The following is a 20,703-nucleotide window of genomic DNA, read 5'->3' as shown; positions in this document are numbered from 1 at the left end:
GATATTCTTTTGTTTTTGTTTGTAGATTTCCTCATTCTGGTATCTATTTCTAATGATATTCTTTTGTTTTTGTTTGTACATTTCTTCATTCTGGTATCTATTTCTCATGATATTCTTTTGTTTATATCTGAACTTCAAATCTTTTGCATACTTTTCTTTAATCATGTGTCTCATGGTATTTTTCTTTTTCTGCTTGTAATTTTCTTCATTCTGATATCTGGTTTTCATAGTCTCTTTCACTTTTTGTTGGAAGTCTTTATCTGTCATATATCTTGTTTTAATTGCATTAAGTCGACATGTTTTATATTTCAAATTAGATTGATACAGATTTTTCATGGTAGCACATTGTTTTACCTTAAAATCAGAATCAGATGTGTATTTGTAGTTTCCTTTGACCTTGTTAATTTTTTCCATTCTCCAGATAATATCTTCATGATATCTTGATTTTTTGCTCTCTTTTTTTCCTTTCTTAGGTGTATTTGCATCTTTGACACAAGCCTCTACTTTGTTTTCATATACCCTACCACGAATTTTTCTCATAAACTCCTTTTTGTATTTCATTCTTTGTGTACAACTTCTTTTACGTCTTTTCTGCATTTTCGTACTGCTTCTATCACTTTTCATGTCAGTAATATTTCTTTCATTGATATTTTCCGTTCTCTTAGAATTTCCATCTTTAAGGACAGAACTGTCTCTGTTTATGTCCTGCGATCTAAATTTCTTTGTTACTTGGCAAACATCTATGTTAGCTTCTATTTCTTGCTCCAAAGTATCCAGTTTTCGTTTTCTTGTCAGATTACAACTTCCATTTTTTTCTAAATTCTGTGGCTCATTGGCACACCGATTAAAATCATTAGCATCAGTACTTTCCATACTAATGTCTTTGTCTGCAGGGGAGCTTTTCATAGTCCATGTTGTCGATTCTGAAGCTTCTTTTATCATATTGCTTTCATCACAAAAGATTATGTTATCCACTTCATCAACTGGACTTAATAACTCGTCTTCATCAATTAATTTGTCAGAAAAAACACTTTGTTCTATTGTTCCAACATTATCACAGATATCATTCTCTACGTGTATTGCATTGTCACTCGGTAATGGATCTTGGGTCAATGAAATGCCAGGTAACTGAAAGCGACCATTCAATGTCTCATTCTTGCCGGAAATTGTTCTTGCAATAACACCTGTGATTTCATATTGCGTATATTCAGAGCAACCCAAAGTCCTTGCCAACCTCATACAATGCTTGTGAACACCTTGCCAGCTTGGACTTTCTAGTACTACACTAAAGCCATCCTCTATGAGTAAGCCTCTTGAGTTTCTTGAATGAGAATCAAATACAAAAAAAGATTCAAATGCAGATATGACAACAAAAGTGTTCCCAGAAAATGTTACAAAGCTAGCATTGACATCACTGCATAACTCTTGCTCTAGTGCTTGTTTCAGTGGCAATGAAATTGAGTCCACCAAAGTTGATTCATCTCCTTCTAGCAAACCAGGAATCGATTCACGATATTCAATCTCGAACAATTCATCATAGGCTTCCAAGAGTTTTGGTAGATCAGAAATCAATAAATATTCGTCTTGGCGTGAAACAAACTGCCTTATGTTACGATACAATTCATCCCCGTTGATCAAAATCCTATCCAAATCATCATTATTCCAATCAGCCGCATTTTTCACTTTGCTGTACAACAGAGCTGATAATGAATTAGCAACACATTGTTTTCCAGATGAACAACCAAATCTTTCATGACCTTGATTGAATCTTCCCTGTGCAACTGGTTTGACTCGTGTATCTACTGCTGTACTCACATCTTGTTTTGTTTTTGTGGTCTTTGATGAATCACTACCAAGACTCTTAACAGATTCAACTACATTGAAATGATTATTATCTGTGTATTGTAGAAAAATGCCTCTCTCAGTTGTAATAACATTTATGCTGCCAGGTTTCTTAGCAGAGTACAACTGCCAACACGGTACTTGGTCATTATAAGAATAGATATCAGTATCAATTAAGTTGGCCAATGCACTCATCTCCGTGTCCGTAGCCCAAGTTCCATCTTCCGATATTCTCTTTTCAACAACATATTCTCTGACACTTGTGAACTCACTTCTCAATGTATTCCTGAACATATCGTTAGTTTCTAATAAATGATTAACGGTAAGTCTCCGCAGAATCGCATGATGACGTTCAGTACCAGAAATTCCATACGAAATTGCACGAAAGAAACAGTTGCCATCTCTAATTATAATTTTTATGCACGAAGGAATCCCAATATTCTCGTCTTTATTAAAACTTTCATGCCAGCTCTTCTGTGCACAATTAATATTCATTTTTTTACAAATCGCTTGTTTCTCATTCATCTCGAGGGGTACAAATTTGAAAGACTTGTCTGGTCTATCGCACATTCCAAGATCTGATACAAACTCTACTTCGTCTCCTGATTCATTCGAACAGATTTCAACTTCATTTTCTTCTTCAACAATGTCTGCTTTGATATCAGATTCCAAGGAAATTTGCACATGAGAGTAATCAATACACTCATCTCCCGTATTCAAAATTGCATTGCTTGTATTTTCGTTCAGTCTTGCATCTGGAACAATTTCAATGTGACACGTTTCATCAAGTACATGCTGTGTACCAATACCCTGACATGACTTTTCACTTTTAATTGAACTACAAGGTATAACTGCAACAGTTTCAATGCTGGTGTCTGAATCTGAATCGATGTAATTCCTACGATTACGTTTGATAGGTGTATCAATGTCAATGTCGCTACCGCTTTCCTCATTCTCTTCAATATCATCCTGCAAATCGACTTGCCTTACTCCATTGGTGACATTCATGTTTTCTGCACTACCGATACTTTGTTTTCTAATTTCACCTGTTCCATTCTCATTTAATGGCATGTTTGGAGGATGACCGTCATTACTGCCTCTTGATTCTCCTTTATCTTTGCCTACTGTGATCGATTTATCAGAATTGTTTGATTGATTAGAAACTTTTTCTTTCTCTGAAGAATTTGTCACTTCATTGTGGATCATATCTGTGTTCAACTCTTTTACTTCCTTCTTTGACGATTTTGAAAAAGTGCAATCGACATCATCTACCCTTTTTTTCACTTTGATAAACTGACCTTTCTTGTTCCTTTGTTTGCCTCCTGCATGAACTCTGTACCGTCTCAAATCCTTCATCTTTCCCAGAATATTACACGTTCTTCGGTTGGAGTGCTTAGCAGAATCTGGTTTCGACAATGGAGACAACTTAGTAGTTACATTAGCATAGGATCGATTTTGCATTTTCTCAAATTCCTTACTGGCATCATTACAAAATTTCATGGAAAGCGGAGATTTCACACTGCAAGCATAAATGCTCAATAGAGTTTCTGTATAGGATTGGACACCAACATGTTTTTCTTCATTTTTCATTTTGTGGTTCTCATCATTCTCTTTTTTCTGTACTGTGTTTTTCCTCTTACGACTTCCATAAAATGTCTTGAATGCTGTGCCAATGTACGTTACACCTGGTTCCAACAATACACCATTGACTGATCTTTCCTGCCTTTTGCCCTGATCATTTCTTTGTTCTGAATTTGATTGCAACCTTTCTTCCCTTTTTCTTGCCATTAGTTTTGCTCTCTTGCATTTTACTTTCACCCAGCTATTGTCAAATTCTTCACTGAGCAAGTTTTGAGACAGATTGTCTGTTACACCATTTTCATATCTGCTACATTGATCTGTAAGCACTGTGCTCTTTTTTTCTTTGACATACCTCTTCCTTGCTCCCTTAACTTGCCTTGTCTGCTTGAAGGTTTTGATGTTCTTATTGCTATTGTCATCATCATCATCATCATCATCATCTGCTTCCATTAGAGGCTCATATCTGTTATAATGAGATGGAATACACTCTCTGTCAAATATGCGATCACCAATGTTGCTATAACCACAACATGAACAAATCCATATCAATCTCTGGTCAGCAAATTTGTTATTGTTCACGTATTCCTTACATGTCACATGGAAATCATTGTTGCAAGATTCACACGTTACGTAGGTTTCATATTCATTGATCTTATCCATGCACAGATAACATTCATCAACATCTGTATTGATCATCGATGTATAATTAGAGAGTATGCTCAAAATTTCATGAACAACTGAGCTGAAATGATCGACAGCCATTTTCAATTTCTCTTCTGCAATAGACATAAAATGCTCAATATTATAATTTTACAGTTCAACTAGTTAATTCCAAATGAATGCCTTGATGTGTTTTCAACACGTAAAATACTCGTATCCAATAACTTTTTTTTTTTCAACAAACGTTGGTTTACAACTGGAATATTGGATGAATATACGGGTTTTGGCTATGAAATTATATAAGCCTCCTTGTATTTCACAAAATACTCTTATCCAATATTTTTTTTTTCTCAACAAACGTTGGTTTCCTATTGGATGAATTTATGGGTTTTGGCTATTAAATTATATAAGCCTTGTTGTATTTCTTGTACCTTGTTCTCTTACTTCAATTTTTCTACTTTTGTTATATATCAAGCTCGCTTTAACAAAAATGGAAAATCTGTGATTTAATTTTTTCCAGCCACTTAAACCAATTTGTTTTACTTAAGCCTTCTTCTTTTACTTCAATTTTTCTTACTCTTTTCGATACTTGATTTATCAAGCTTAGCTCTTTCTCCAAAAATTTGTAAATGATAAAATATCCTCTTTATAACAGTGTATCTTGATCTTATTCTCTTCAATATTTCCTTTTTTTAATGTACAGGTGATTTATCAAGGTCAATTTCCCTTTTCCAAGCTCTGTTAACTTCTGAATTTTATTTTCTTCCTTCAACTTCGCTCACTTTTTATCAATAAACCAAGCTCAATTCTTTTTTAGATAAAAACAAATTCTCTTATCAAATATTCTCTTTCTAATTTGAAAGCCACTAGTACTTCCCAGTCTTGTTATCTCGATTTGAATTTTCTTTTTCTAATTTATCAAGTTCAAGCCTTTTTTGCAATCTAGAAACTTTTTTATGAAATATTTCTTCGAACTACTCAAGCTCACTTGGATATTTAACTTTATCTTATTAATCAATTTTTTAAAACCCTTTTTTGTTTGTTTTTTCTTCAAACCTCTGTATATAACCAAAAACTCTTTTACTTTAATTACTCAAACTATGTTTTTACCCTTTTTTGTTTGTTTTTTCTTCAAACTTCTGTATATAACCAAAAACCCTTTTATTTTAATTACCCAAACAATATTTTCTACCCTTTTTGTTTTTTTCTTCAAATGTCTGTATATAACCAAAAACTCTTTTATTTAATTATTCAAACTATGTTTTTTACCCTTTTTTTTTTTTTTTCAAACCTCTGTATATAACCAAAAACCCTTTTATTTTAATTACTCAAACAATATTTTCTACCTTTTTTGTGTGTTTTTTCTTCAAACGTTTGTATATAACCAAAAACTCTTTTACTTTAATTATTCAAACTATGTTTTTTTACCCTTTTTTGTTTTTGTTATTTCTTCAAACCTCTGTACATAACCAAAAACTCTTTTACTTTAATTACTCAAATAATATTTACCCTTTTTTGTTTCTTTTTTTTCCTTCAAATGTCTGTAAACTCTTTTACTTTAATTATTAAAACTATGTTTTTTACCCTTTGTTTCTTTTTTTTTCAAACCTCTGTATATAACCAAAAACTCTTTTACTTTGATTACTCAAACTGTTTTTTAACCCTTTTTTGTTTGTTTTTTCTTCAATCCTCTGTATACAACCAAAAACTCTTACTTTAATTACTCAAACTATGTTTTATCTCTCGATTTTATTCTATTCAATTTTCCTTACCTTTTTTCAGTATAGTTCATCAGTCACTTCTTTCTTATGAATCTATGAACTTCTGAGCCTTATTCTTTTATATCAGGTGTGCTTCTTTTCATCAAACTCTGCAAATGATAAAATACCCTCTCTGGAACTACTCGAGCCTACTTGTTTATCTGGATCTCATAAGCTTCAATTATTCTCAATTTACAAACTGTGTTTATAATATATCAAGGCCACTTTTTTTCTTGTTTGCAAAAGTTGTAAACCTCTAGCCTTTTGTCTCTTAGCACAATTTTGATCACTTATTTTCTGATTAACCAGCCTTATTTCTTCCTTAAATAAGAAATATATTTGATCAAATATCCTCTGAAATTATTAAGTCCACTAGTACTTCTCAACCTTGTTTCCTAGACTTCAATTTTATTCACAATACTCTACCTAATCAAGCTCACATCTTTACTTTCAATCTAAACACTTTTTAATCAATATTTTCTTCACAACCACTCAAGCTAACTTGTAATTACAACTTACTCCTATTACTTCAATTCTCCTCACCTTTTTTTCCCTCTAAAAACTCTGTAAATAATCAAATACTCTTTCCTCAACGATTCAAGCCCAGCTGTATCTCTAGACTTAATTGGATATAAATTCTCGTCTCCTTTTTCAGTATATATAATTTATTACTCACTTCTTTCTCTTGAGAGTCTCTAAACTTCTGAATGTTATTCTCTTAATTATATATTCCTCACTCTGCTATCCTAAAAGAAAAATAACCTTAGTAAAATAAACTCTTTCAGATTACTCAACACCACTTGTCCTCTTGACTCCAATTTTATTCACTCTCTTTGTAATTTTTCAAACTCATAAGAAAGAAACACTTTACAGTCAAATAATGAAGTACACGTCTTTATTTTCTCTTTTTTCTTCTGTTTTGTTTTTGTTTTTGCTTTGTTTGGGGGGTTTCACCTCATCTCCTTTTCAGGGGTTTCACCTGTTCTCCGCTTTCTTTTTTAATTTTTTTTGTTTTTGTTTTTCTTGTTATTTTATTTGTTTTTATCGTTATTCTTGTTAATCTCGTTATCTCGTTAATCTCGTTATCTCGTTTATCTCGTTAACTAGTTTTTTGCTACCAGTCCTCACAATTCTCTTTGACTCAACCAAGCTTTCGTGCAAGGTGCAAGGTCTACTGTCGTGAATTGTGGGGTAGACTTTCTTGGTTTCAGGGGTTTCACCTGTTCTCCTTTTTTTACTAACTTAACAGGAGTTTCACCTGTGTGCTTGTTGAGGGGTTTCACCTCTTCGCCGGTTTTACAGTGGGTTTCACCTGTGCGCCTGTTCAGGGGTCTCACCTGTTCTCCTTTTTTTTATTTTTTTCGTTTGCTACCCACAATTCTTTTTGACTCAACCAAGCTTTCGTGCAAGGTGCAAGGTCTACTGTCTTGAATTGTGTGATAGACTGATTTGTTTCAGGGGTTTCACCTGATCTCCTGTTCAGGGGTCTCACCTGTTCTCCTTTTTTTATTTTTTTCGTTTGCTACCCACAATTCTTTTTGACTCAACCAAGCTTTCGTGCAAGGTGCAAGGTCTACTGTCTTGAATTGTGTGATAGACTGATTTGTTTCAGGGGTTTCACCTGATCTCCTGTTCAGGGGTTTCACCTGTTCTCCTTTTTTAAATTTTTTAGTTTGCTACCCACAATTCTTTTTTACTCAACCAAGCTTTCGTGCAAGGTGCAAGGTGCAAGGTCTACTGTCTTGAATTGTGTGATAGACTGATTTGTTTCAGGGGTTTCACCTGATCTCCTGTTCAGGGGTCTCACCTGTTCTCCTTTTTTTTATTTTTTCCGTTTGCTACCCACAATTCTTTTTGACTCAACCAAGCTTTCGTGCAAGGTGCAAGGTCTACTGTCTTGAATTGTGTGATAGACTGATTTGTTTCAGGGGTTTCACCTGATCTCCTGTTCAGGGGTTTCACCTGTTCTCCTTTTTAAAATTTTTTAGTTTGCTACCCACAATTCTTTTTTACTCAACCAAGCTTTCGTGCAAGGTGCAAGGTCTACTGTCTTGAATTGTGTGATAGACTGATTTGTTTCAGGGGTTTCACCTGATCTCCTGTTCAGGGGTTTCACCTGTTCTCCTTTTAAAAATTTTTTAGTTTGCTACCCACAATTCTTTTTTACTCAACCAAGCTTTCGTGCAAGGTGCAAGGTCTACTGTCTTGAATTGTGTGATAGACGGATTTGTTTCAGGGGTTTCACCTGATCTCCTGTTCAGGGGTTTCACCTGTTCTCCTTTTTAAAATTTTTTAGTTTGCTACCCACAATTCTTTTTTACTCAACCAAGCTTTCGGGCAAGGTGCAAGGTGCAAGGTCTACTGTCTTGAATTGTGTGATAGACTGATTTGTTTCAGGGGTTTCACTTGATCTCCTGTTCAGGGGTCTCACCCGTTCTCCTTTTCCAGGGGTTTCACCTGATCTCCTGTTCAGGGGTTTCACCTGTTCTCCTTTTTCAGGGGTTTCACCTGCTCTCCTTTTTTTAAATTTTTTATCTTTTTTTTTTTCCAGGGGTTTCACCTGCTCTCCTTTTTTTTGAACAATTTTTTTTTTTAGGGGTTTCACCTAATCTCCTGTTCAAGGGTTTCACCTGTTCTCCTTTTCCAGGGGTTTCACCTGCTCTCCTTTTCTTAATTTTTTTTTTTTTTTTTTTTTTTAAATTTTTTTTTTTTAATACCGGGCTTGCACCTGTTCTTCTTTGTTTACGGGAAGCTGTAGAGAGAAGAGAAAGAAACATGAATTTCCCCACCTTCCTGTTTCAAGTGTTGCAACAATGTTTCGCCAGTGCGAGACCAGAAATATATCTCAGCTTCTGTTTCAATTAAAGTAAACAAATACTAAACCTTTGATCTTTTGACTATGAAATCGATAAATAAATAATTATTACTCCAAAAATCAAACATGTATATTGTAAACCTGATCGAATCATGTGACCTTGAGACCAAAAATCTTAATAGATCATTGTCATTTGTATATGCTAAAATGAGCCAAGTTAGAAGTTGATCCATCAAAGGATATTTTAGTTATAACAAGACCGGTCTATTTCTTAGGTATTTTATTGAATTCCATGAGCTTGACTTTTGACCTTGAGACCCCAAATCTAATCAGATCATCGTCACTTGTATATGCATACGTGAGTCAAGTTTAAAGTTAATCTGTCAAAGGGTTTGATACTTATTGCAAGAACAATCTATTTTTTATGTCTTTTATTGAATTGTATGACCTTGATCTTTGACCTTGAAAAAAAAAAAAATCAGTTCATCATTACTTCCATATGCACACATGAGCAAAGTTTGAAGTTGATCGTCAGATTTTTTCGAGTTATAGCGAGAACAGTCTCTTTCTTATGTATTCTATGACCTTGACCCTTTAACCTTGAGATCCCCATAACTAATCAGCTCATCGTCACTTGTATGTGCACACGAGCCAAGTTTGCATATGATCCGGCACAAGAATTCAGACTTATCGCAAAAATGGTCTAGTACTTATGTATTTTAATGAATTTTATGACATTTGACCTTTTACCTTGCAAACCAAAAACTAATCAGTTCAGAGAAGTATCGAGCCAAGTATGAAGTTGATTGGTTGACTGGTTTTTAAGTTAGCGTGAGAACGAAAATGGGAGAGATGGACGGACGGACAACCCGAATACGTAATACTTCCAGCATCCACTTTTAATGGATAGAGGCATTAAAGAGTCCATTCTTATGCATGTCATAGATTTTTTGCTTTGAACCTTTGATCCATCACCCCCATAAGTACAATAGAAACTCGTTAGAAAGAGATCTGATAAAATAATACTCCTGATATAACAAGGTAATATTTTGGACTAAGCTCTTAAATTCTCTTGTTTTTTTAACCCTCATATTATGACATTCCTGCTATAACAAAGAAATTTTGATGTACCCAAGGACCTCGTTATTCTGAATTTCCACTGTAATTACATAATTGTCACTCCCTTATCACATATGATCAAACTTTCAAAAATTGATCAGTAGAATGTTTTTCAAGTAGTGACTTGCCACTCACAATATGAAATGCAAATTCATACCATTTTCAGAAGAGTGTATTGCTTGTTCATTATGAATTAATCTTTTTTATTTAAACTATTATTTCAAAGCTGGTTCGATAGGCTATCTACGTGTATACATTTTAGCCAAGAAAGAAACGAGATACAGAGATAAAGACAAACGGGGAGAAAGAAAAAACATAGCACAAATCTTGTTATATCAGGGTTAAAAAACAAAAGAATATAAAGAGCCGAGACCGAAATATTACCTTGTTTTATCAGGAATATTGTTATATCAGATCTTTTTATGAGTTTCAACTGTACATGCATACTTACTCTAACTTCAAGCAAAATACAGGAACGAACAAGCTATGCTGTAACTTTGGTAATCTACATTGGGAAAAAAAATGAGAGAAAAATAAATTCTTTTATAACACATACATACTCAAACCCACTGCTCTCCTTTTTTTAAAACAATTATTATTTTTCTTTACACAGAGCTAGCACCCGTTCTTGTTTGTTTACGGGTAGCTGTATCGAAAATAAAAAGAAACATAAATTTTTTGTAGTGTTCCAATAATGTTTTATTATTGATGAAGTATTTTTCACAACATGTAACCTTCAGGTCATTGTCACCCTCTAATTAATTTTCAATTAACTTTCAATTAGATGCATGAAAAAGTAAATGTTATTATAAAACCAGTCTATATATAATGTATTATATTGAATTCATGATCATGATCTTTGACCCAATGGCCCTGAAAACTAATTTCATCAATGTCACATCCCAGTGCATATGTAATAAAATTTCCAAATTGATCCTTAAAATTATTTTCAAGTTTTTGCAAAAACAATCTATTTCTTATGTTATCTATTGAATTTGTAAACATAACTTTTTACCCCAAATCAATCAGATCATTGTCATTTTGCAATGAGTATGTGGGCTATTTCAAGAGAAACGAAGACAACGAGTCCAAAATAGGGTCAAAATTCTAACTCATTTTTATTGTATGAAATTATTCTCAATTTAAAGCTTAGATAGTACCTCATTAATTTAGAAAATTTAAAAGTGTGACATTGTCAACAACCTTCATGATTTTCTGATTGAATTAGGAGTGTAAAATCTGCTTTCTGGAGAGGTTCATTTAACACTTAACTACATGTAAGTAAACTTGATACTTTGATATGATAAAAAGAAAAGAGTCATAATACTTCTTATTGAGTTGGGGAGGTCTTACAGTATTGTTTTACACATCAGAAGCCTTAAATACACAGTATCTAATCAACAAAAGACATGTTTGGTGCTTCAAATCCAGATTAATATTGAAAAGGTATATAAAGTACCACATTAAGCTATATTTTTATCATTTAATTGATAAAATATACAGTATTTCATAAGTGATAATTTTTGTGTGCCAGTATTGTACCACACCAGTTGATTGTGCTTATTAAATAATTGAAGCAAATTAAGAAGCCAAGCAATAGTGCTCTAGAAAGGACAATTTTTATAACGAACAGAATAACACATGGTAAGCCTTAAATTGTCGTATAGATAGATAAACAGGAAAAAAATATTTAAACAGATATTAGATTGAAAAATAGATAGACAAACAGATTTACATAATCAAACAGATACATACAAGAAAGATAATTATATTAGATGGATGGAGTGATGGATGGAGAGATAAATTATAGGTGGTTATATTAATAAAACATAGACATATATAGATAGATATAGAGAGACAGACATATAGATAGAGAGACAGACATATAGTTAGATAGAGAGACAGAATTATCTTGCACTATTTTTCTAAAAATTCTTTCAGAATACACACACTAAGAGAAATGAGACTCAAAAAATGTGTTAAACATGATCATTTTGGCAAAATTTTAATATGAAATAAAAACTGAATTCTACAAAAAAGCTTGTGTAGCTTCCACATAATTATGCCCATCACATAAACTCAATTACTTTGTATTACATTGATAATTAAATAAATCAGATATGATAAAAGCTGTATTTTCATATGTCTCATTTATCATGAAATAGCCCACATAATCCAAGTTTCAAATATGAGTAAAATAGTATTCAAGTTATGGTTAAAAAAAAAATAGACGATTCTTCAACCCTGCATGGTCGAAATCCATGCGTCCAGCAGTGAGAGACAAGAAATACATGTATATCCTAGTTCTGTTTCAATAAAAAAAAATAAAAATAAACCTTTGATCTTGTAACTATAAAATTTTTTTCTTCTTTTTTTCATTTATATTTTAATACATGTATATAGAAGTTATTACAAATAATTACATACAACATAAAACAACAATAATAACACACCATTGATACAAACTATACGACAGATGCACATATAAACAATCGCAATATATCTTGGGTCATAAAAAAATGAAAATGAAAACAAACAAACAAATAAAATAACAAAATATTAAAAAACATAAATAAATAAAATAAAAAACAATTAAAAAAATAAAAATAAATAATATATTAAATAAAAAATAATTTTAAAAAAAATTAAAGAAATAAATAATAATTAAAAAAAATATCAACTATGTAACTATGAAATCTAGTCAAATAACTATTGCTCTAAATTCATACATGTAATCTTGATCGCATCGTGTTACCTCGAAACCCAAAATCTTAATAGATCATTGTCATTTGTATATGCTAAAATGAGCCAAGTTTGAAGTTGATCCATCAAAAGATATTGTACTTATTGCAAGTACGGTCTATTTCTTAGGTATTTAATTGAATTCTATGACCTTGACTTATGAACTTGAGACTCCAAAACTAATCAGATCATCATCACTGGTATATGCATACTCGAGTCAAGTATAAAGTTAATCTGTCAAAGGGTTTGAGAGTTACATGTATTTCAAGAACGGTCTATTTTTTAATGTATTTTATTGAATTGTATGACCTCAACCCTTGACCTTGAAAACAAATTATAATCAGTTCATCATCACTTCCATATGCAGACATGAGCCAAATTTGAAGTTGATCGTCAGATTTTTTTGAGTTATCGTGAGAACAGTCTTATGTATTCTATGATCTTGACCATTTAACCTTGAGATCCCTATAACCAATCAGCTCATCATCACTTGTATGTGCACACACAAGCCAAGCTTGCAATTGATCTCTGAAAGGAATTCAGATTTATCGTGAAAATTGTCCATATCTTATGTATTTTAATGAATTCTATGACCTTTGACCTTTTACCTTGCGAACCAAAAACGAATCAGCTCTTTGTCACCAAGATAAATATCGAGCCAAGTATGAAGTTGATCAGTTGACCAATTTTTAAGTTATCGTGAGAGTGAAAATGGGAGAGATGGACGGACGGACAACCCAAATACATAATGCTTCCAGCATCCACTTTTAATGGGTGAAAGCATAAAAAGTCCATTCTTATGCATTTTATAGATTTTTTTACTTTGAACCTTTGACCCATCACTCCCAAAAGTTCAGTAGAAACTTGTTAGAAAGAGATCTGATAAAATAATATTCCTGATATAACAAGGTAATATTTTGGTCTCAACTCTTATTACTCTGTTGTTTTTTTTAATCCTGATATAATGACATTCCCGCTACAACAAGGAAATTTTGATGTACCCAAGGACCTCATTATACCAAATTTCCACTGTAATTACATAATTGACACTCCCTTATCACATATGATCAAACTTTCGAAAATTGATCAGTAGAATGCTTTTCAAGTCGTGACTTGCCACTCACAATATTAAATACAAATTCATACCATTTTCAGAAGAGTGTATTGCTTGTTCATGTATGAATTAATCTCTTTTATTTAAACTATTATTTCAAAGTTGGTTCGATAGGCTATCTACATGTATACATTTTAACCAAGAGAGAAACGAGATAGAGAGATTAAAGAAAAACAGGGGGAGAAAGAGAAATAATAGCACAAGTCTTGTTATATCAGGGTTAAAAAACAAAAGAATATAAAGAGCCAAGACCAAAATATTATCTTCTTTTATCAGGAATATTATTATATCAGATCTTTTTATGAATTTTGACTGTACATGCATACTTACTCTAATGTCCAGCAAAATACAGGAACGAACAGTCTATGCCGTAACTTAGGTAGTCTATAATGGGGAAAAAAAATGAGAGAAAAATAAATGCTTTTATAACACATACATACTCAAACCCACTGCTCTTCTTTTTTTTTTAATTATTTTTTTTTACATAGAGCTTGCACCTGTTCTTGTCTGTTTACGGGTAGCTGTAGAGAAAATAGAAAGAAACATAAATTTCCCAAGCTTCTTGTTTTCGAGTGTTCCAATAATGTTTTATTATTGATAAAGCAATTTTTTCAAACATGTAACCTTCAAGTCATTGTCACCCTCTTATCAATTTTGAATTAACTTTCAATTAGATGCATGAAAAAGTAAATGTAATATTATAAAAACAATCTATTTATTATGTATTATATTGAATTCATAATCATGATCTTTGACCCAATGAACTGAAAACTAATTTTAAAAATGTCATATCCCTGGGCACATGTAATCAAACTTCCAAATTGATCCTTGGAATGATTTTCAGGTTATTGCAAAACAATCTATTTCTCATATTATGTATTGAATTTGTAACCCTAACTTTTTACCCTCAAAATGAATCAGATCATTGTCATTTGGTAACGAGTCCATGATTCAAGTTTCAAATATGAGTAAAATAGTTTCCAAGTTATGGTAAACAAAAAATTGACGAATCTTCAACCGTGTGCGGTCGAAATGCATGCCTCCGCCAGTGCAAGACCAGAAATATATCCTAGTTTCTGTTCAAATAAAGTTTAAAAAAATACTAAACCTTTGATCTTGTGACTATGAAGTCTTGTCAAATAACTATTTCCCCAAAAATCAAACATGTAAAGTTGATCGAACCATGTTACCATGAGACCAAAAATCTTAAGATCATTGTCATTTGTATATGCTAATATGAACCAAGTTTGAAATTAATCTGTCAAAGGGTTTTAAAGTTATTGCAAGAACGGTCTATTTTTGATGTATTCTTTCTAATTGTATGATCTCGACCTTTAACCTTGAAATAAAAAAAATCATCAGCTAATCATCACTTGCATATGTACACATGAGCCAAGTTTGAAGTTGATCAATCAATTTTTTTTAGTTAACGCAAGAGCGGTCTCTTTCTTATGACCTTGACCTTTAACCTTGAGACCCCCAAAACTAATCAGTTCATCACCACTTGTATGTGCCAAATGAGCCAAGTTTGCAATTGATCCATCAAAGAATTATTGATTTATCGCGAAAATGATCTATTTCTTATGTACTTTATTGAATTCTATGACCTTTGACCTTCTACCTTGGGAACAAAAACTAATCAGCTCTTTGTCGCCCAGATAAGTATCATCGAAGGTGTGCAAAATATTTGCTTGGAAAACTCGACATTGGGTTTTTCAGAACAAATATTCTGCACACGCGAAGATCAAGACTAGTACGTGCGATCGTGTGAGATCGGCTTTCTTTGTTGTGCAAAAGGCAGTATTGTGACATCACAAATTAACACATGAAGTCATGGCGATATGTGGGTATCGAAGTGAAAATCACAGCGCTGGGTAAGAATTGTTGCTTTCTTTTCATCTTTTTACCGAATGAATAATGCGATCCACCCTAGCATTTAAAAGCATCGTGATGATGAAATTTTTTATATGATTCTTGAAATGATGATCAAGACCCTTTAACACTTTGGTTAAAATTTCCTGCCCGGGTCATGAATCAAACAACTATTCTTACATTTTGTAAAAAATCTACAAATGTTTTCATGTGTTAATTTGTGCTGTAAAATACTGCAATTTGCACAACAAAGAAAGCCGATCTTACCCGATCACACGCACTAGTCTTGATCTGAAGGTGTGCAAAATATTTGCTTAGAAAACCCCACGTGTAACCATTACGTTTTTCCTAACGAAATATTCTGCACGTGTACGCGAAGATCGAGACTAGTGCATGTGATGGGCGAGATTGGCTTTCTTTGTTGTGCAAATGGCAGTATTGCGACGGCAAGAATTAACACATGAAAACATGGTGACACGTGGATATTGAAGCGAAAACCATAGCACTGAATAAGAATTGTTACTTATTTTTCATCTTTTCACCGAATGAAAAATGTGATCCACCCACGCAAAAAGTGTTCGGAAGTTAAGTAAAATATTTTAACCCCTCTAGTTTTTTGTAAAATGTGTAGATTTTTTATAAAATGTTAGAATAGCCGTTTCTTTACATGAGCCCGCAAGAAATTTTAACCAAGACTTTAAAGTGTCATGAAGACCATATCAAAAATGATATACAAATTTTCTCATCACGACGCTCTTAAAGCTAGATCCACCCACGCAAGAGCTGTTCTGTCATTAGTACAATGTTTTAACCCCTCTATTTTCTTTTGGATAAATGTGTAGAGTACCTCTAGATTTATTACAAAATACTAGTAGAATAGTTGTTTGTTTACATGCCCCAGACAGAAACAGACTAAATAGCATGTAAATAAGACCTGCTGTGAAGTGAAACTTAGCAGTACACAACACAAATTGTAAAAAAAGGTCTTAAAATATTATTATTATAACAAAACTAGTAAAACTAGGCCGATGATGACAGCACACAAGAACAAATAGTAAAAATAATTCTTAAATTAAAATATGATTAGGAGTCTAGACTCTAGTCTAGGCATAGAATCTACTGTACCGTAACAAAAAATATTAAAACAGATGAATGATCCGTCTTCCATTTAGAGACTATCACCAGAGAGAGTAGGGCCCTACTCAAATCTTTAATTTTGAAAATATTTTTTGTGTTTGGCAATGAGTTTTCAATTCTAGGGGGCCTTGCAAATACAGCAAATAACATAGCCTTTTATAGGGCCTAGGCTTGCAAAAATTAGACCGAAAAATCTGTCTATTTTGGTCACGATATGTTGGGATATAATAAGATGGCAAATATAGCGATCTTCAACGCTTATATATAAGCGTCGAAATTTGTAGCCATCTCCTTGTATTAGTCTATAATATACGACGTGTCAAATTGTAGCGAACTAGTTCGCTATTTCCAGATCTCCTCTATATATATATATATATACGAGGGGGAATTGTAGCGAACTAGTTCGCTATTTTCCAGATCTCCTCTATATACAAACGACGGGAAATTGTAGCGAACTAGTTCGCTATTTTTCGGATCTCCTCGATATATACACGAGGGGAATTGTAGCGAACTAGTTCGCTATTTTCCAGATCTCCTCTATAGGCCTATACATACTACGGGATTTGTAGCGAACTAGTTCGCTATTTTTCGGATCTCCTCGATATGTACACGAGGGGGAATTGTAGCGAACTAGTTCGCTATTTTTTTATTTTTCCAGATCTCCTCTATATACATACGACGGGATTTGTAGCGAACTATATATGAGGGGGCATTGTAGCGAACTAGTTCGCTATTTTTTTGGATCTCCTCTATATATACACCAGGGGGGAATTGTAGCAAACTACATGTAGTTCGCTATTTTTCGGATCTCCTCTACATGTATACGACAGGAAATTGTTGCAAACTTGTTCGCCATTTCTCATCTCCTCTCTAAAATATAAACATGGCAAACTGTAGCGAACTAGATGGCAATTTTTCTGATCTCTTCATATACACGAGGGGGAAATTGTAGCGAACTAGTTGTCATTTTTTCCAAAGCTTACATTATTGTGAAGGCTTCAAAGTGAAAATCTGCAGGTTTGGGCTGTATATATTGATGCCATATTGTCAAATTGTAGCAGACTAGTTCGCTATTTTCCAGATCTCCTCTATATCCATACGACGGGCTTTGTAGCGAACTAGTTCGCTACTTTTCGGATCTCCTCTATAAAATTATATACACGAGGGGGAATTGTAGCGAACTCGTTCGCTACAATTCCGTCTCTTGTATATATAAAGATCAGAAAAATAGCGAACTAGTTCGCTACTTTTCGGATCTCCTCTATAAAATTATATACACGAGGGGGAATTGTAGCGAACTAGTTCGCTACAATTCCGTCTCTTGTATATATAAAGATTAGAAAAATAGCGAACTAGTTCACTACAATTCCTCCTCGTGTATAAAATTTTATAAAGAAGATCCGAAAAATAGCGAACTAGTTCGCTACAATTTCCCGTCGTATATATATATAGAGGAGATCTGGAAAATAGCGAACTAGTTCGCTACAATTTCCCGTCGTATATATATATATAGAGGAAATCCGAAAAATAGCGAACTAGTTCGCTACAAATCCCGTAGTATGTATCTAGAGGAGATCTGGAAAATAGCGAACTAGTTCGCTACAATTCCCCCTCGTGTATATATCGAGGAGATCCGAAAAATAGCGAACTAGTTCGCTACAATTTCCCGTCGTTTGTATATAGAGGAGATCTAGAAAATAGCGAACTAGTTCGCTACAATTCCCCCTCGTATATATATATAGAGGATATCTGGAAATAGCGAACTAGTTCGCTACAATTTCCCGTCGTATATATATATATAGAGGAAATTTGAAAAATAGCGAACAAATCCCGTAGTATGTATCTAGAGGAGATCTGGAAAATAGCGAACTAGTTCGCTACAATTCCCCCTCGTGTATATATCGAGGAGATCCGAAAAATAGCGAACTAGTTCGCTACAATTTTCCGTCGTATATAGAGGAGATCCGAAAAATAGCGAACTAGTTCGCTACAAAAGAAGAGATCCGAAAAATAGCGAACTAGTTCGCTACAATTTCCCGTCGTATATATATATAGAGGAGATCTGGAAAATAGCGAACTAGTTCGCTACAATTTCCCGTCGTATATATATATATAGAGGAAATCCGAAAAATAGCGAACTAGTTCGCTACAAATCCCGTAGTATGTATCTAGAGGAGATCTGGAAAATAGCGAACTAGTTCGCTACAATTCCCCCTCGTGTATATATCGAGGAGATCCGAAAAATAGCGAACTAGTTCGCTACAATTTCCCGTCGTTTGTATATAGAGGAGATCTGGAAAATAGCGAACTAGTTCGCTACAATTCCCCCTCGTATATATATATATATAGAGGAGATCTGGAAATAGCGAACTAGTTCGCTACAATTTGACACGTCGTATATTATAGACTAATACAAGGAGATGGCTACAAATTTCGACGCTTATATATAAGCGTTGAAGATCGCTATATTTGCCATCTACTGGAAAATAGCGAACTAGTTCGCTACAATTTCCCGTCGTATATATATATATAGAGGAAATCCGAAAAATAGCGAACTAGTTCGCTACAAATCCCGTAGTATGTATCTAGAGGAGATCTGGAAAATAGCGAACTAGTTCGCTACAATTCCCCCTCGTGTATATATCGAGGAGATCCGAAAAATAGCGAACTAGTTCGCTACAATTTCCCGTCGTTTGTATATAGAGGAGATCTGGAAAATAGCGAACTAGTTCGCTACAATTCCCCCTCGTATATATATATATATAGAGGAGATCTGGAAATAGCGAACTAGTTCGCTACAATTTGACACGTCGTATATTATAGACTAATACAAGGAGATGGCTACAAATTTCGACGCTTATATATAAGCGTTGAAGATCGCTATATTTGCCATCTATAAAATACCGGATATGTTCCGCTGAGACTTCGTCTGGCCTCACGGAATCCCTCCCGAGTCCCTACATAGACCGAAGTCTCCAATACGCACCGCTGTAGTGAAGGCCTTAAGCACTGCTATAGGAAAGCGGGTGAGGCGGGGTGAGGTACCTCACCCGACACTGGCATTCAAAATTTAACTCCGCAGAACATCAAAAGAGGATTTGTATATCTAAAATGATATGTAATAATAACAAGGGACTTACCAGATTTTTCATATTTTGAAGATTTCAATGAAATATCGGCCTATAGCCAATGTACTTCTCATCGATGTGCTTCGCAGCGATGTGGGAGCGTCAACCATATACGTGTGCCGAACTTCGAACCCCTGCGCTGCTAGCTGCATCAATTTGAAACTTTGAAATGCAGCTTGGATTACAGTACAGGCGCACGCCACAACGCCCAGTTGTGATGATCACGTCTCAAGATGGCGCTATACTACTTATCGCAGGGAAATTGTTCTTCGCTCTTTCAGGAACAAAAATATTATCCCATGTTAATTGTTCTTTGTGAAATGACTGTCTAGCTTTTTTGGAAAAAAAGAGAAAGAAAGGAAAAGGGGGAAAGAGGATTACAATATAATATTAAATAACTGTTATCATCGTCATTAGCATGATCATCATTACAATTTACCAACAGCAATGGGGAACCACCTCGCATGAAATATCAAGTACACTTTAGTGATAAAAAAGAACGAATCCCCAGCCCCCCCCCCCCAAAAAAAAAGAAGGAATGAAAGGAAATATAGGAGAGAAACGTTATAAGACAATGCTTTCTCTTTCTTATTTTTGACATCATTTCGACCATCATCGTATTAACTCTCAACTTCCCCTGCCTTTCTTTTCTTTTCTTTTTTGATTTAATAATTTTATCCTTTCATTTTTTCCTTTTATTGCGAATAAATACCCACAACAATTTCAACAGAAACGATTCCACTTGCATTCAAATAAGAATTTTGATTAATCCAACATATCTTATTAAATTAATGAAATGGAACCAATTGAATATTGTATTGATATAAAAGTGAATTTAATAGAATTTCTACTTAATTTTGATAGTAAATTTCTATAGTTGAAATGTTACATCATTCCTTCAATTTTCGTTACTGGTTTTCATTGTATCATTTG

At 33.7% G+C, this 20,703-nt stretch overlaps 1 protein-coding gene across 7 annotated transcripts in view; it reads right to left on the bottom strand.

The window, feature by feature from the left end:
* LOC135155595 (uncharacterized) overlaps nt 1-19,943 on the bottom strand; it is a 34,137-nt gene extending 14,194 nt beyond the window's left edge. For 2 of the 7 annotated variants that reach the window (XR_010294714.1, XM_064105086.1), the window contains exons 1-5: nt 19,783-19,943; nt 13,964-14,017; nt 10,229-10,282; nt 3,776-3,886; nt 3,141-3,245 (exon numbers count right to left, since the gene is read on the bottom strand). Coding sequence is in view for 4 of the 7 variants with exons in the window: in XM_064105086.1 (XP_063961156.1) it covers nt 3,141-3,245; nt 3,776-3,863 (193 nt within the window). In the remaining 3 variants the exon portion in view is untranslated. Of the gene's footprint in view, nt 1-3,140; nt 3,246-3,775; nt 3,887-8,560; nt 8,596-10,228; nt 10,283-13,963; nt 14,018-19,782 lie in introns of all 7 variants that reach the window. The other 5 variants (XM_064105087.1, XR_010294715.1, XR_010294716.1 and 2 more) reach the window with 5 other exon arrangements.
* Nucleotides 19,944-20,703: the final 760 nt, after the last annotated feature.

The sequence above is a fragment of the Lytechinus pictus genome, chromosome 10, assembly GCF_037042905.1.
Source record: "Lytechinus pictus isolate F3 Inbred chromosome 10, Lp3.0, whole genome shotgun sequence".
Classification (NCBI taxonomy): Eukaryota; Metazoa; Echinodermata; class Echinoidea; order Temnopleuroida; family Toxopneustidae; genus Lytechinus; species Lytechinus pictus.
Note: the sequence above shows the minus strand (reverse complement) of the source record. Positions and strands in the feature narration are given on the sequence as shown.